Source organism: Sciurus vulgaris (genome assembly GCF_902686455.1).
Source record: "Sciurus vulgaris genome assembly, chromosome: 15".
NCBI classification, from domain to species: Eukaryota; Metazoa; Chordata; class Mammalia; order Rodentia; family Sciuridae; genus Sciurus; species Sciurus vulgaris.
This window is the reverse complement of record NC_136476.1, coordinates 48,371,865-48,387,785: the sequence shown is the minus strand read 5'-3', so window position 1 is coordinate 48,387,785 and position 15,921 is coordinate 48,371,865. Positions and strand designations below refer to the sequence as shown.

The 15,921-nt window shown below is 36.0% G+C and overlaps 2 protein-coding genes across 2 annotated transcripts in view; both read left to right on the top strand.

The window, feature by feature from the left end:
• Positions 1-384: 384 nt before the first annotated feature.
• Positions 385-2,193, top strand: LOC306644965 (endogenous retrovirus group K member 5 Gag polyprotein-like; the record flags this gene model as incomplete). Its single annotated transcript, XM_079112191.1, has 1 exon — positions 385-2,193. The coding sequence occupies one exon, from the start codon at positions 385-387 to the stop codon at positions 2,191-2,193; it is 1,809 nt and encodes a 602-aa protein (XP_078968317.1).
• Positions 2,194-5,588: 3,395 nt separating this feature from the next.
• The window catches only part of LOC306644964 (endogenous retrovirus group K member 19 Env polyprotein-like), a gene marked incomplete at both ends in the record, with an annotated part of 109,565 nt that continues 99,232 nt past the window's right edge, over positions 5,589-15,921 (top strand). Inside the window, one exon of the mRNA XM_079112190.1 lies at positions 5,589-7,377. Within this exon, the coding sequence (XP_078968316.1) occupies positions 5,589-7,377 (1,789 nt within the window). The remainder of the gene's footprint in view (positions 7,378-15,921) is intronic.

The window sequence follows — 15,921 nt, the reverse complement described above, 5'->3', positions numbered from 1 at the left end:
GATAAACTTCTAAGAACTTTCTTCTTCATATGAAGTCATAAATATTTTTAGTGAAAAGTGTAAGGGTATAAAAACTGTAAGAAAAATTCAATAAACTTGTCAGCAACCTAACACCGACCTGAGTCTGTGTGGTTGCTGTCCATCGCCGACGCTGCGCCGCCTAATCTTTTGGGGGCTTTTACATTTCAGGCCATCAAGGACCCTTGGACTCTGCTGCTAGGGCTGGTCCCCGGCAGTTTGGCGCCCGAACAGGGACCTGATTGGTAAGTGTCTTATTCTTTTCTTTTCTTTTTTTTCAGGCGGTTGGCAGCTAGGATACTGCCCGGGGAGCCGCGGTCCCCTCAGTAACAGAGACTGAGAAAGAAAGGGCAGGGATTGGATAGGATGGGTAATACAGAATCTAAAGAGAGAACTTTATTTCTTGATATAGCAAAGCATTTATTAAAGAAAGGAGGTGTTACTGTAAGTTCTGCACAATTACGTCACTTTTTTCAGTTTATACAGGAATGTTCACCATGGTTTCCAGACAGAGGCGCTCTTGATTTAAAAATATGGAAACAGGTCGGTCGTGATATGAAAAGTTATTATAAGTTATATGGAAATGAGAGAGTTCCTGAGGATGCTTTTGCATTATGGGGTTTATTTAGGGATTGTTTTGATACAAAACCACCAGCTGAGCAATTGGAACGAAAATTACTGTTGTCCCCGACCAGTGATCAGGAGCTTACTAATGATCAGGTCATAGCAGTCTCTGCTGAAGATAATCAAGAAACACAGGGTGAGAATCGTGATACTAATGAAGCTGATGATGAGGGAATTCAGGAAGGCGATGATCCTGATCAACTGTCACCCTCAGATCAGGAAGATTTGGAGGAGGCTGTTTTTAGATATCATAATGAGGATTATCCTCCTTTTGTGGCCCCTGTTACTCATAAGCAAAAATCATCTAAACAAAATTCAGTAGCAAAAATAGGATTTCTAGGGGCTGTAGCAGAGGCACAAAAGGCTGGAGATCTTAGTCTTTGTTGCCCAGTAATTTGGGCTATCGATGAAGGAGGAGAACCTCAATGGGAGCCTTTGTCATTTAAGATAATTAAAGAGTTAAGAACAGCTGTGAAAGATTTAGGACCAACATCTCCTTATGTCCTCCAGTTAATAGAAAATATTGGCTCCCAGTGGCTTACGCCTTTTGATTGGCAACAAACTGCTCGTTCTTGCTTAACTCCCGGGCATTATTTACTATGGAAAACCGAATATGAAGAGCAGGCAAAAATGACTTTACAATCTCAATTGGCTAAAGGTCTTAGAGATAGAAATAGAATATTGCTGGGACAAGTATTAGGGACTGATGATTGGGCTTCCCCAGCTGCTCAAATTAGATTACCAAGAAAAGTGTTGGAGGAAGTTTCAAAATTGGCTGTAGCTGCCTGGAGACGCCTTCCGTCCTCTGATACAAAAACATCCTTTTTAAGTAATATTAAGCAAGGAGGTATGGAACCTTATGAAGATTTCTTAGCCAAATTGGAGGAAAATATTTCAAAAATAATTACTAATCCTGAGGCTGCTGAAATATTGTTGAAACAATTAGCATTTGAAAATGCTAATCCTACTTGCCAGGCTCTCTTAAGGCCTATTAGAAGGACAGGGACATTATCTGATTATATAAAAACCTGCATGGACACGAGTCCAGCTCATATTCAAGGGATGATTATGGCAGCTGCTTTTCAAGGAAAAACTTATGCCCAATATTTGAAAGATATCAATCAGGGAAAACCCCAAAACACTCAAGGAAATCAGCCAAGGTCTTCTCGCACTCCAGGAAACTGTTTTTCTTGTGGCCAATTAGGTCATTTTAGTAGGGAGTGTCCCTCTCGGCCTCCTAATATTAATTTTCAACCACAAAATAAGCCTGCACTTAATGCTGGAAATCCAAAAACTATTTGTCCCAGATGTCAAAAGGGATTTCATTGGGCCCAAGAGTGTCGCTCCAGATTCCATAAGGATGGATCAATACTTACTGCTCCAGGGTCTAATCAAGAAACTGTCCCTGTGACGCCAATTGATAATTTTCAGCCAAAAAACGGGTTATGGGGCCTTCCCCAGGCCCCGAAAAACAATTGGGGAGCTACCAACCCGTTTGTAAAACAACAGTCAATGACCTGGCCAGAGGGACCCCAGGGAGTGCAGGGTTAGATTTACCTTCCTCTGAACATTTAATTTTAACATCAGAATCAGAAGTGTCCTTAATACCTACAGGAGTTTATGGTCCTCTTCCAGAAGGACATATGGGCCTCATTATCGGGCGCAGTTCCATGGCAAAACTAGGCTTACAAGTTATTCCTGGTGTTATTGACTCTGACTATCAAGGAGAGATTAAGATCATGGTTTCGCCTCCTACTAAAACAATTCAGATTTTCCCTCAACAGAGAATAGCACAATTACTGTTATTGCCATACTTAAAGTTGCCTAATCCAGTTTTACAAGGAAAAAGAACTGACGGTTTTGGCTCTACTAACATGGTAGCTTGGATTCAAAAAATATCAGAGCAAAGACCTATGAAAGTTATTAAAGTTAATGGTAAGGAGTTCAAGGGGTTGTTAGATACTGGAGCTGACGTTACTTGCATTGCAGCTCATGACTGGCCTCCTTCGTGGCCGACTACTAAATCACCATCTACGCTAGTGGGCTTGGGACTTGCATCTAACGTAGCTAAAAGTGCAGAGATACTTCATTGGGAATCGGAAGATAAAAATAAAGCAGGGACTTTTCAACCATATGTGATTCCCTCCCTCCCTTTTACATTGTGGGGTAGAGATTTAATGGAGCAGTTAAATATTACACTGACTGATGAATCAGACTCGCCTTTTTCCTAGGGGCCTCTGTTACCAGACAGGCTGACCCGATAATCTGGAAAAACAACATTCCAGTGTGGGTGGAACAGTGGCCCCTGTCTAAAGAGAAATTAGCTGCAGCTACTCAGTTAGTTAAAGAACAACTTGCTCTGGGACATATAGAGCCTTCCACTAGTCCTTGGAATACTCCTATTTTTGTTATAAAAAAGAAATCAGGAAAATGGAGACTTTTGCAGGATCTCAGAGCTGTTAATAATACTATGGAAACTATGGGAGCATTACAGCCTGGTCTCCCATCTCCAGTAGCTGTTCCTAAAGGATATCATATCATTGTTATTGATTTACAAGATTGCTTTTTTACCATTCCTCTGGCTCAACAAGACAGATGGAGATTTGCTTTTAGTCTGCCTTCTCCTAATTTACAAAGACCTTATCAAAGATATCAGTGGAAAGTATTGCCTCAAGGAATGAAAAATAGTCCAACTTTATGTCAGAAGTTTGTAGATCAAGCCCTGATAACTTGTCGAGAAGCCTACCCAGATTGTTATATGATTCATTATATGGATGATATTTTACTTGCTCATCCCCTTATGGATATTTTAAAACAGATTTTAAAGACTGTCATTACAACCTTACAAACTTGGGGTCTTGTAGTCGCCCCTGAAAAAATTCAACATGAACCTCCATTTAATTATTTGGGAAGAACAATTAAAACTGATAAAATTATGTCTCAAAAATTACAAATTAGGCAAGATAAATTGCAAACTTTAAATGATTTTCAAAAACTTCTAGGAGATATTAATTGGATTAGACCTTATTTAAAATTATCTACAGGGGATTTAAAGCCATTGTTTGAAATACTAAAAGGAGATTCTAACCCAACTTCCCCTAGGACTTTAACTGATCAAGCAAAAGAAGCTTTACGTGTTGTTGAACAGGCCATTTCTCATCATTATTTACAACAAATTAATTATGCCTTACCATGGTATTTTATTATTTTAAAAACTAAGCATACTCCAACTGGATGTTTGTGGCAAAATGATCCTATTGAATGGATTCATTTACCTGTTACTGGAAAAAAGATTCTCCTAGCTTATCCTACCATGGTTGCTTTATTAGTACTTAAAGCTAGACAAAGAAGTAAAGAATTATTTGCTCAGGAAATGCATGAAATTATTATTCCTTATACAAGGGAACAATTTGAACATTTAATGCAAATTGATGACAACTGGACTATAGCTTTCTGTAATTTTTTGGGAAAAATTTCTTTTCATTTACCGAATGATCCTATTTTACATTTTTTACAGGAAACTAACATTATTTTTCCAAAATGGACCTCTTCTTTCCCTTTATCTAATGCTATTACAATTTTTACAGATGGATCTTCAAATGGCAAAGCAGTAACTTTAATTGATAATCAACCCTTTGTTCAATGGACAACAGAAACTTCAGCACAGAGAGCCGAACTAGAAGCAGTTATTTATGCCTTCAGTAATGTTAGTCAATCGTTTAATCTTTATACTGATTCACTTTACATTGTAAAGCTGTTTCCTGTTATTGAAACTGCAACCATCTCAGATTCCTCAATCATAGCGCCTAAACTTTCTCTCTTACAAAAATTAATTCAAGAAAGACATTTACCTTTTTTTATAGGTCATATTCGAGGACATTCTAAATTACCCGGACCTTTGGCTGAAGGAAATGCTCAAGCGGATTTGCTGACTAAACCCTTTATTTTAACAGTTAAAGAGGAAGCCATTCTTTCACATAAGAATCATCATCAAAATGCCTCTGCTCTACAAAAGCAGTTTCATATTTCTAGGGAAGAAGCTAGGCAGATTGTTCGTTCTTGTCATGTTTGTCCTCAATATTTTTCTTCTCCACAGTTTGGAGTTAATCCTAGAGGCTTACTTCCTAACATCTTGTGGCAAATGGATGTTACTCATATCATAGAATTTGGAAAATTGTCATTTGTGCATGTTACGGTTGATACCTTTTCTCATGTTGTTGTTGCTTCTGCTAGGACCGGAGAAGCCTATAAAGATGTCATTCAACACTTATTCCTATGTTTTGCTATGTTAGGCATGCCTAAAAAGATTAAAACTGACAATGCTCCAGCTTATACCTCAAAAGCATTTAAGGATTTTTGTTCACGTTTTAATATTAGCCATTCTACAGGTATACCATATAATCCTCAAGGACAAGCTATTGTAGAAAGAAGTCATCAACGTCTAAAACAACAGATTAATAAACTTAAAGAGGGGGAATTAAAATATTCTTCCCCTCATCATATCCTACAACATGCTCTTTTTGTTCTTAATCATTTAAATGCTGATAAACAAGGAATAACTCCTATGATGAGACATTGGGAACAACAAAGTCCCAATCCAGCTGTTATGGTTAAATGGAAAGATTTACTTACAGGACAATGGAAAGGACCTGATGTTCTTTTAACATCCGGTCGAGGCTATGCTTGTGTTTTTCCACAGGACGCAGAAACACCGCTGTGGATTCCTGATAGATTGATCAGACACATCAATGCAGATGAAGTCAAACAAAAGACGTCACCCGAGAAGGAGGAGGAATTCTCGAACACCCTACCCGACCAGTTCGACCCCGGATGATGTTTTAACACGAAGATTGGACGAATTGCGTCTTCCCCAGGCTCACTCCACTCGTCATTCTCCCTTTCCATCATGGGGACAATTAAAACGTTTAACTTCTGAGGCTGAGCGTATGGTGACTAGTTCGGGTAAAACTAAAACACCTGAACTGGTTTTTTTGGCTATGCTTTCCTTGCTCACTGTTCAGGTGTTGCCTGTACATGCTATGAATGACCAAATTGACGCCGAAAAGGCTTATTGGACCTATTTTCCTAATCCGCCATTGCTTCATGCAAGCTCGTGGGGTAGACCCAACGTAAAAATATTTACTAGTCATCCAGAACTCATGGGAGGTGTATCTGATTCTTTTATTCCTCATAAGATGGCAGATACAGTTAATTTTCATGGATTAACGGAAGAGACTCCTTTGTGCTTTTCTCTGGATAATATACATTTGCCATTAGGATGTCTTCCCCTCAGTTATAGAACTTATTTGACTGACTCTCCCAAGTCTGACCCAATTAAAAGATATATTTGGACTTTAGAAATGATATCAATTGGTTATAATAATTATAATGAAACTTATATAAATGAAAGTCTTCCTGAAATGGTTACAAAATGTGAACCAAAGGCTAAGCATCCAGATGGTTATTGGAATACTATAGACATCCATGTTGATTTTCCCAAATGGATTACTTGTGGGTTTTCACAATCAGCTGTAATATTTAACCCAAGGGATTCTCATACTTTAATCAAAGATTTTTCTGTATCTTCTCCCTGGACTGATTATAAACCAAAAATACTTGAGGAAAATCAAAAGCTAGATGGAACGTATACTCTTTCTGGATCAAAAGAGTTAGGTTTTGGAGAGCCCCTACATAGGTGGTTTACTCCCGGCTGGGTAACTCCGGCTTTTCAATCTGTTCTTAAACATGACAAACGTTCATATTTTCCAGATTTATATAGATTGCTTGCAGCCATTGATGTAGTGAAATTAAATAGGCCTGAGACTACTAAGGTTGAGTCTTATAATATTAGAGCTTGCATTAATGCTCCTCATGCTATCTTATTAGGTTCTGTTTCTAATGTTAACATTACAAAAAACAATGATGCCTATGACATACGATGTAAGAATTGTGTGTTAACTAATTGCATTAACTCTACATTTGACAAGGATTTAAAGGTATTCTTTATTGTACATCAACCTCCTTATGTTATTCTACCTGTAACTTTAAAAGAGACTTGGTATGATGATCCAGGGACTGAAATTCTAAAAAACCTAAATGAATTAATGAGACCAAAACGTTTTGTGGCAGCGCTAATTTTAGGAATTACAGCTTTAATCAGTATCATTACAGCATTAGCAGTTTCAACTACTGCTTTAGTACAGCAAATCCATACTGCTTCTCATGTTAATGATCTCTCACATAATGTTTCCGTGGCTCTAGCTACCCAGGAGCAAATTGATAAGAAATTGGAGATTCGGATCAATGCTCTTGAAGAAGCAGTTCTTTTTATAGGGAATAAGATTCAGAATATACAAACCAGAATGACCACTAGGTGTCATGCTAACTACAAATGGATTTGTGTTACTCCTTTAGAAGCTGATAACACTACTCATTGGTCTGAGGTTCAAAATCATCTTAAAGGTATATGGAATAATACTAATTTAGCTCCGGATATCTTAGATTTGCAACAAAAAATAAAAGATTTGAGTCAAGCACATCTTGCTGTTGCTCCAGATGCCAACCTTCCCATGGAAATTTTTACTAATATTAAGAAAACTATTACTGATAGTACCCTTTTTAACACTATTCTACAATTTGCTCTAATTGGATTTTGCATTTTTATGATGATTCTTTGTCTTCCAGTCATCCTTCGACTTTTAACAAGGGCTATTAAGGGCCTTCAAATTCAAAAAGGTCTTTTTGATCTTCAAAACAAAAAAGGGGGAACTGTGGGGGCGCCTGGCGTATAGAACTCATGCCAGGGGAATGTGCCTAGCGGATAACAGTCCATGCCAGAGGTTGGAAACTTCCTCTGGAAGATGTTGGCAAGGACTCGTCGTAAGTTGGGCTCTGCTAAGGCTTTCCCTGGAAGACGCTGGCAAGGACTCGTCGTAAGTTGAGTAAAGCTGGAGCCCCTTCCTCAGAGTGTTAATCTCTCTTCCTTTCTTGTTTTTCACCAGAACTCACAATATCACGTGGATTAATCATGTTTAATAAAGTTCTTCGGTTGAAGGATGATGGGAACACAAACAGTTCATATGAGTTAACTCAATTCCAGTAAAATAAAGTTCATTTGTTTACACAAAGCACTAATATTCCTATAGGGAATGGTGGACATTCTGAAGCAATATGTTTTGTGATGTTTTTGTTAACTTTTACAAGATTCCCAGACATCTAGTTGCATATAAGTGATTCTCTTAGCTTCAGTGATCAACATATTTATTACATCTGGTTTCTTCTGCAAAGTAATGAGCCTCCCACAGAAATACATTATATTTAGTTCAAAAGAAAAGTTTTAGTTCTTTTAGATGAAGATTTTTTACTCTGAAGACAATAACTTGGTTCTTAATAGTATAATATGATTTAACATAGCGTAGACATGTAATTATAGTCATGAAAAATTAATAACAAATTACTAGAAGTTATAATTAGTCTTAGCGGTAAGAGATCAAATAGAAGTTAAACTTCAAAGAAAAAAGTGGTATACATCAACTTGCTTTTGTAAGTTTCGAGTCAAGGATAGTTCATTGTGGGGAAATGTCAAATAAGATGAATGTGCCAGGTGGCGCTAATTGGCTAACTGTGCAGACCTAGCTTCTGTTATCTATTGATAAACTTCTAAGAACTTTCTTCTTCATATGAAGTCATAAATATTTTTAGTGAAAAGTGTAAGGGTATAAAAACTGTAAGAAAAATTCAATAAACTTGTCAGCAACCTAACACCGACCTGAGTCTGTGTGGTTGCTGTCCATCGCCGACGCTGCGCCGCCTAATCTTTTGGGGGCTTTTACATTTCAGGCCATCAAGGACCCTTGGACTCTGCTGCTAGGGCTGGTCCCCGGCACCCACCACCATCTCTCTCTGTCTTTCTGCTTCTGTCTCTGTCTCTCTCTCTGCCTGCTTCTTGATTAATGCCTCGAACCACCATAATGTTTTGCCTTACCTTGAGCCCTGAGGAATAGAGCCAGCTTTCTATGGATGAAACCTCTGAAACCACAAATCCCAAAATGAACTTTTCCTCCTCTAATTGTTCTTGTCAGATCTTTTGTTCTCAGCATTGAAAAAAAACTGACTAAATAAACAGCATTTTAGATTCAGTGTCTTTCTAATTTAAAATCAGGTTTTCTTTGAAAAAATATAGTTTCTACTAAATAAAATAATGTTTCTCTAAAAATTATATACATGCAACCCAATTACAAAATGCAAAAATAATTTGAGGGCGACTCATTGTATATCAAATATCTTCACCTCATTTTGACTCATTATCTATCTTAGAAAAGTGGGTGAGAAATTGCAAAGATGATAAATATATTAACCATAACAGAAATATCAGTCAGTGAATTTAATAAAGGACAAAATATAGTAAAACTGCTTATTCAGATTTCAACATATTTGCATGATTCTCAGCTGCAAATACTCACAGTCCTACTTGTGGTAGAGTGTAGGTAAGAAAGCAAAGGGTAAATAGAGAAAATTCTCAATCTAGGAGCAGATATCAATTTGAGGGCCACCTTAACTGTGTTAGCAGAATTCCCCCCAATGTGTCTGTGCTTTAATGAATGAGAGTTATAAATAGGATGTACTGAATGTAAAAATGGACATCGAAGATTTATTAAAGGTTACAGACTTTATTAGAGCAATCAACTCTAGTATGCTCAGAAAAAATAAATTCAATATTCCTTTGAGTTACACAGTAAGTACATTTTTGAAAGTTCACCTGATATTATAACTGTCAAAATATAAAACACATTTATGTTTTACCTCCAAAAATTTTGTGCTTTTCTTTTTTCACCTATATGACTTTCCAGAGAGATAATAGGTTAGGGAGGACATAGTGTAATTCTTTATTTCATTTAAGTCATTTAAGTCATTCATGTATTGAGGTACATCTAGTATAATAAACCTTGCACAGTTAAAGATAGTAAATAGTCTAAAGATTCTGATAACTAAATTAGAACAAAAAAAATGAAAAATAATTAAATTTTAAAAAAATGTTCCCTGACATCATACTTGACAAATAACCTGTTAGTGAATTAGGAGTATGTTAGGTGAAAACCACCATAAAATTAAGCAATGTAAGAGCTACACAGAAAAAGTTACTGTCCTTAAAAAGAAACTTACAGTCTAAATAGTAAAATGGGCTAAGGAAATGAATAGACACTTCACAGAAGAAGATCTACAAGCAATCAACAAACATATGGAAAAATGTTCAACATCTCTAGTAATAAGAGAAATGCAAATCAAAACCACCCTAAGATTCCATCTCACCCCAATTAGAATAGCGATTATCAAGAATACAAGCAACAACAGGTGTTGGCGAGGATGTGGGGAGAAAGGTACACTCATACATTGCTGGTGGGGCTGCAAATTGGTGCAGCCACTCTGGAAAGCAGTGTGGAGATTCCTTAGAAAACTTGGAATGGAACCACCATTTGACCCAGCTATCCCACTCCTTGGCCTATACCCAAAGGACTTAAAATCAGCATACTACAGAGATACAGCCACATCAATGTTCATAGCTGCTCAATTCACAATAGCCAGACTGTGGAACCAACCTAGATGTCCTTCAATTGATGAATGGATAAAGAAACTGTGGTATGTATATACAATGGAATATTACTCAGCCATAAAGAATGATAAAATTATGGCATTTGCAGGCAAATGGATGAAATTGGAGAATATCATGCTAAGTGAGATAAGCCAATCTCAAAAGGCCAAAGGAAGAATGATATCGCTAATAAGTGGATGATGACACATAATGGGGGGAGGGAAGGGTTAGTGTTAGGGTTAGAGTTAGGGTTAGGGAGGGGGGCAAGTATGGAGGAAGGAAGGACTGTATAGAGGGAAAAGAGGGGTGGAAGGGGTGGGGGGAAGGGAAAAAAATAACAGAATGAATCAAACAACATTATGTAAATTAATGATTACACAAATGGTATGCCTTTACACCATGTACAAACAGAGAAACAACATGTATCCCATTTTTTTACAATAAAAAAATACATTATAGTTATAAAAAAAATAAATAAAATAAAATGCCTACCCTTCCAACTCCCCAGCAACCTTCTGTTGGGGCCAGATAACCAAGAAGAAAGTATATGCTCAAACCTTGATCTGAGGACACAGAGGCAGTTAAAAATAAATAAATAAATAAATAAGTAATAAATATAAAATACTAAAAAAAAAAGAAAAAGAAGCGAAAAAAGTAAATAAGGAGATATGACCCTAAAGTAAAAGAGAAACTCAGTAATCCTCTCTTTACTTAAAATGTTATTTTCTTCATCGTAGTTTTTTGCATTAATGTTTATTTTTTAAACATGGCATTAAAAATATTTAATGTTTGAAAAAAATAGTAAAATATGATTATACATATATATGTGTATATGTATATGTTTGTATATATGTATAAACAAAAAGATATTTTGAAATAAATACCTTAAAGCTATTTGAGAAATATTACCAAATCAAATTAGTCTTCATATGACTGCTTGCCTCCAATTTATTGGTAGGAGTGCTAAACTGATATAAAATGATTTAATGTTAATTTTACAGTGTAGTAAAATGATCCATTTTATGACCTATTTCAGAAATTGAAAATTCCTGTTAGGAGGCTCCAAAATAACTGGATCATAGCCATATCTTCATTCGCCCACAAGTCCTTGAAACAAGTGAGTTTATGTGTCTTTGAGTTATCCACTGACTTCTATCTAACTTCATGTATTTCATTCTTTATATTTCACTTTATGGTCTCTGTAGGCATTTGACCTGCTATCTTTGCAATTCCACATCAAGTAACACATATTATTGCTCCTTTTATTTTCCTCTAAAATTGTCATAATGATTTAATGGCATTATGTATTTAAAGAATAAAATGCTTGAGCACAAAAATGAAGGAACTTTGACTCTTTGTGTGATATTAGCTGTAACAAAGTTTCAGCACATATACTTCCTAGTAATTCTTAAAATGAACATTTTCATGATTATCTTTTACTAATAACCAAATAAACATATGACATTTTGATATAGTCACTGCTAGGATAATCTTGTATTCTTTTTCTCCTTCAGTAATTTTAATTTACTGTTCTGAAGTATTTTAAATATTTTGTTTACTTCCAAGACTACCCAGTGCACAGATGTGACCAACTGATCAGAGATTCGCTGAGACTGCTGTGTGCTTTAGAAACCACAAACAAGCCATTTTGGTCCAAGAAACCAAAAACCACATTGCTGTGCTGTTTGCCTATCTACTCCGCCATGTTTGGGAAGTCAAGTCATCTACTCAAGTAGAAAAAGTGCAAAAGGGAATCAAGCTGACAGCATGAGATCTGGGACTCAGTCTTACTAACTTGGGTAAGGATCCTGGAAAACAGTTTTCATACCTGATGACTGTGAATATGTCTATCTTGCTAATTTCTTCTTTATTAATTCATACAATTGGATATTTTTAACAAAATATCTGAAAATTCATATAACAAGTATACGTGTTTTAAAAATTTCTTGTATATGTTGGTCAAATTTATGGTTTTCTAAAAACATTGATGAAGCCGTAGAATACAATGCACTGCAGTCCCTGGATTAAAAAATAAGTACTTTTTCATGAATTGTAGTACTGAACTGGATTCCAAGATACACAATCTTCAAAGACATCACATATCAAAAACTAAGATCATGCTGAGTGGCAGTTTGATTATAAAGCACACACAGGAAAAGAGAAAAAAGGTGTGTTACTGGAGGCAGAAGTAATTAAGCCTCACTTACTGTTTCATTTCAAGGTCCTTGAATGGTTGTAGTGATATTAGAAGAACAAAGGAAAAAGGATATTTTGTAGAGACTAATGTCATCTCCAATTTGCTATTGTTGTGGTCATGTGAACATATACTCTAAACAGCCAACATTGAAAACTATGAGAACATGTATTTAAATTACTTTTGTGATGAAATATACCTCTGTGACTCAAATCTGGGAATTCTATAGCATATACTTTGATGTTATGTTAGGTCTGGTCCATAGAAAAACACCAATGTTATCTTGTGCATTTTAAAAATAAATTTACACTCTCTACTTTTATTTCCCTTAACTCTTTTTATTCTCTTTAGTACATATTTTCTTATCAGCTATTAGGACAAATGTTATCCATTAGACGATGTTTTTCAGGGAAGTTCTATATAATTTGTCTTTTCTCTGATAAGTACATATAGTAAGAATTTACTCAGATATTTCATGTTTTTAAATAAACTGTATATTCAAATTTATCTGAAGTATTGAATTTTATAAATATGTATTCTTATTCTGGGTGTCAGTTTAATGCATATCCTTATCCATGAGACAAAAACCAATCATTATCATTTTAATATTTCTCAAATAATAATGTAGCAAATTCTTTGCACATGTTATATATCCATTTACCTAACAGTAGAATGATTCTAAAACTTACATTTCCAACTGTGAATCAAATTTTACAAACTAATAGGAACAGAAATTGCTGCTATCTCAGACAACTGTGATCTAGCATGACCCTACATTTAAAAAAAGGTCATTATAGACATTTTTCATCAAGTAAAGTATACACTTATCCTAAGGATTTTCTATGACCATTCTTTTATAAAATAGCTTTTCTCAAAGTTACACTTTATTCTGTCTCATGCTTTCTGTTTCCTTTCTTTATAATTATAGGTAACACATTGAAAAATAACTACTAACCTGGTGTTTTTTAGATACAAGGTGTCTCCCAAAATCTCATGTGTGAGACAATGCAAGAAAGCTTAGAGATGAAATGACTGGGTTATAATAGATGCAACCTGGTTAGTGCACTAATCCCCTGATAGAGATAAACTTGGTGCTAACTGTAGGCAGGTAAGATGTGACTAGAGGAGGTGGGTCCCTTTGGTGGATGTATATATTTTGTCCTTGTTGAACAGAGTGCTCGCTCTCTCTCTCTCTCTCTCTCTCTCTCTCTCTCTCTCTCTCTCTCTCTCTCTCTCTCTCTCTCTCCCTCTCCCTCTCCCTCTCCCTCTCTCCCTCCCTCTTGGTGGTCATGTTCTGACCTGCTTCCTTCCCCCTCACTCTTCCTCCATTATGTTCCACCACATCTTGAACCATGAGCAATGGAGCTGGCTATCTATGGACTAAGACCTCTGAAACCATGAGCCCCTAAATAAACTTTTCCTCCCCTGAAATTGTTCTTGTCATGTCATGTCATCACAGCAGTGAAAAAGCTGCCTAAAACATCTGCAAAACACTATTCTAAGCATTTAAAATATATTAATTTATTTACTACAACAGCATTGAGGAAGATAAAATGATTGTGATACTACTAAGAAATAGAGAAATGTGGAGTATAATGTGTTCAAAGTTATACAAATAAGAAATGTGGGGATGTTAGGATCACAAGCTCGCAGTGAGTCTCCAGAATTGTCTCTGACTAAACTATACAAAATTATTTATATTTTCAAGTAATTTATTGCCCCATGACATATTGTGTGTGTGTCTTCATGTTTATTTTCTCTTTCTAGTAGGATACAAGCTCTGTGAATCCAGATTTTATTGTTGTTTTTGTCTTTTAAATGGCTTAACCTCATTGACTAGGATACTGTGATAATTAGTCTGAATTACCAACTCATTGAAGTAAGAGATGTTTAAAATTAAGAAACTTCTGGGTGTGTAGATGAGGGTGTTACCAGAAATGATTGGCATGTGTGGAACAGCAAACTGGCAGTGGGGGGATATCAGGATATGGGTCCTGAATGCAGGTAGCACATTTCAGCAGGCTGGGGCATGGAGGGAACAAAAGGTAGAATAAATAGGAAGCCCTGTGTATGCAAGCTCTATTCTTCTTGAGTGGTTGATGCCCCATTGCTCCAAAAGCATAATGGGCATCAAACTCAGCTCCTTCACTTTTCCAGAGTAGACTCTGGCCAGTGATTATCCAGGAAGTTTCCAGGTTTTCAGTCTTGGTCTGAAATGTATCCTTGGTCCTTTTTGTAACTGAGGCTCCACTTTTTTGGATTGAGCAGCTGAGATTTTCTCTCACTCTATAGACTCTTTCCTCATGCTCCTGATAACTTCCTGTGCTGTGGAGAAGCTTTTTAGTTTAATAGCATCCAACTTATTCATTCTCAGTTTCATATCTTGAGTTTGGAGGTCTTGTTATATAGAATTTGAAGCCAGCACCAATGGATTGTTGATCCTATCTTTTCTTCTAAAAGTTCAAATGTTTCTGGTGTATTCCCTAAGTCTTTATGATCCAATTGGGTTTGAATTTGTGAAGGGTGAGAGATGGGGACCTAGTTTCATTTTTCTACATATAGCTATCCAGTTTTCCCAGCCCTGTCTGTTAAAAAGATTGTCTTTTCTTCAAAATATTTTGGCATCTTTGTCAAATATCAGACGGCTTTGGGTCAGTGAATTTGTCTCTGTTTCTTCTATTCTGTTTAATTGATCTTCATGTCTATTTTGATGCTAATATCATACAGTTTTTGTTACTACAGTTCTGTAGTATAATTTCAGATCAGGCATTGTAATGCTTCCCGTATTACTTTTCTTGCTCAGTATGGTTTTGGCTCTTCTGGGTCTCTTATTCTTCCAAATGAATTGAATAATTGTTTCTGCTAATTCTGTGAAGAATGTCATTGATACCTTGATGGGATTGCATTGAATCTATGTATTGCTTTTGGTAGTATGGCCATCTTGAAAATATTAATTCTACCTATTGAAGAACATGGGCTGTATTTCCATCTTCTAAGATCTTATTAAATTTCTTTCTTCAGAGTTCTATTATTTTCATTGTAGATCTCTTTTACCTCCTTGGTTAGAATAATTCACAAGTATTGTTGTTTTTTTGGTTATTGTGAATGGTATGGTTTCCCTGAATTCTTCCAAAGCTGAATCACCCTTGCAGTATAGAAAAATTATTGATTTATGGGTTTTGATCTTTTCTGAACTCATTTATAAGCTCTAGAAGTCTTCTGGTAGAGTTTTTTGGTTCCAGATATAGCAAACAGACAATATGACCTCTTCTTATCCTATCTATGTGACTTTGGTTTCCTTTCCTTGCCTGATCACTCTGGCTATCTTCCAAGGACTATGTCAAATAGGAGTGGTAAGACTGGACAGCCTTCTCTTGTTCCTGATTTTAGAGAAAATGCTTTTAGTTTGTCTCCATTCTATATGATGTTGGCTTTGGTTTGTCATAAATGCTGAGATATTTTTGCAATGCTGAGATATTTTCCTTTGATCCTTTGA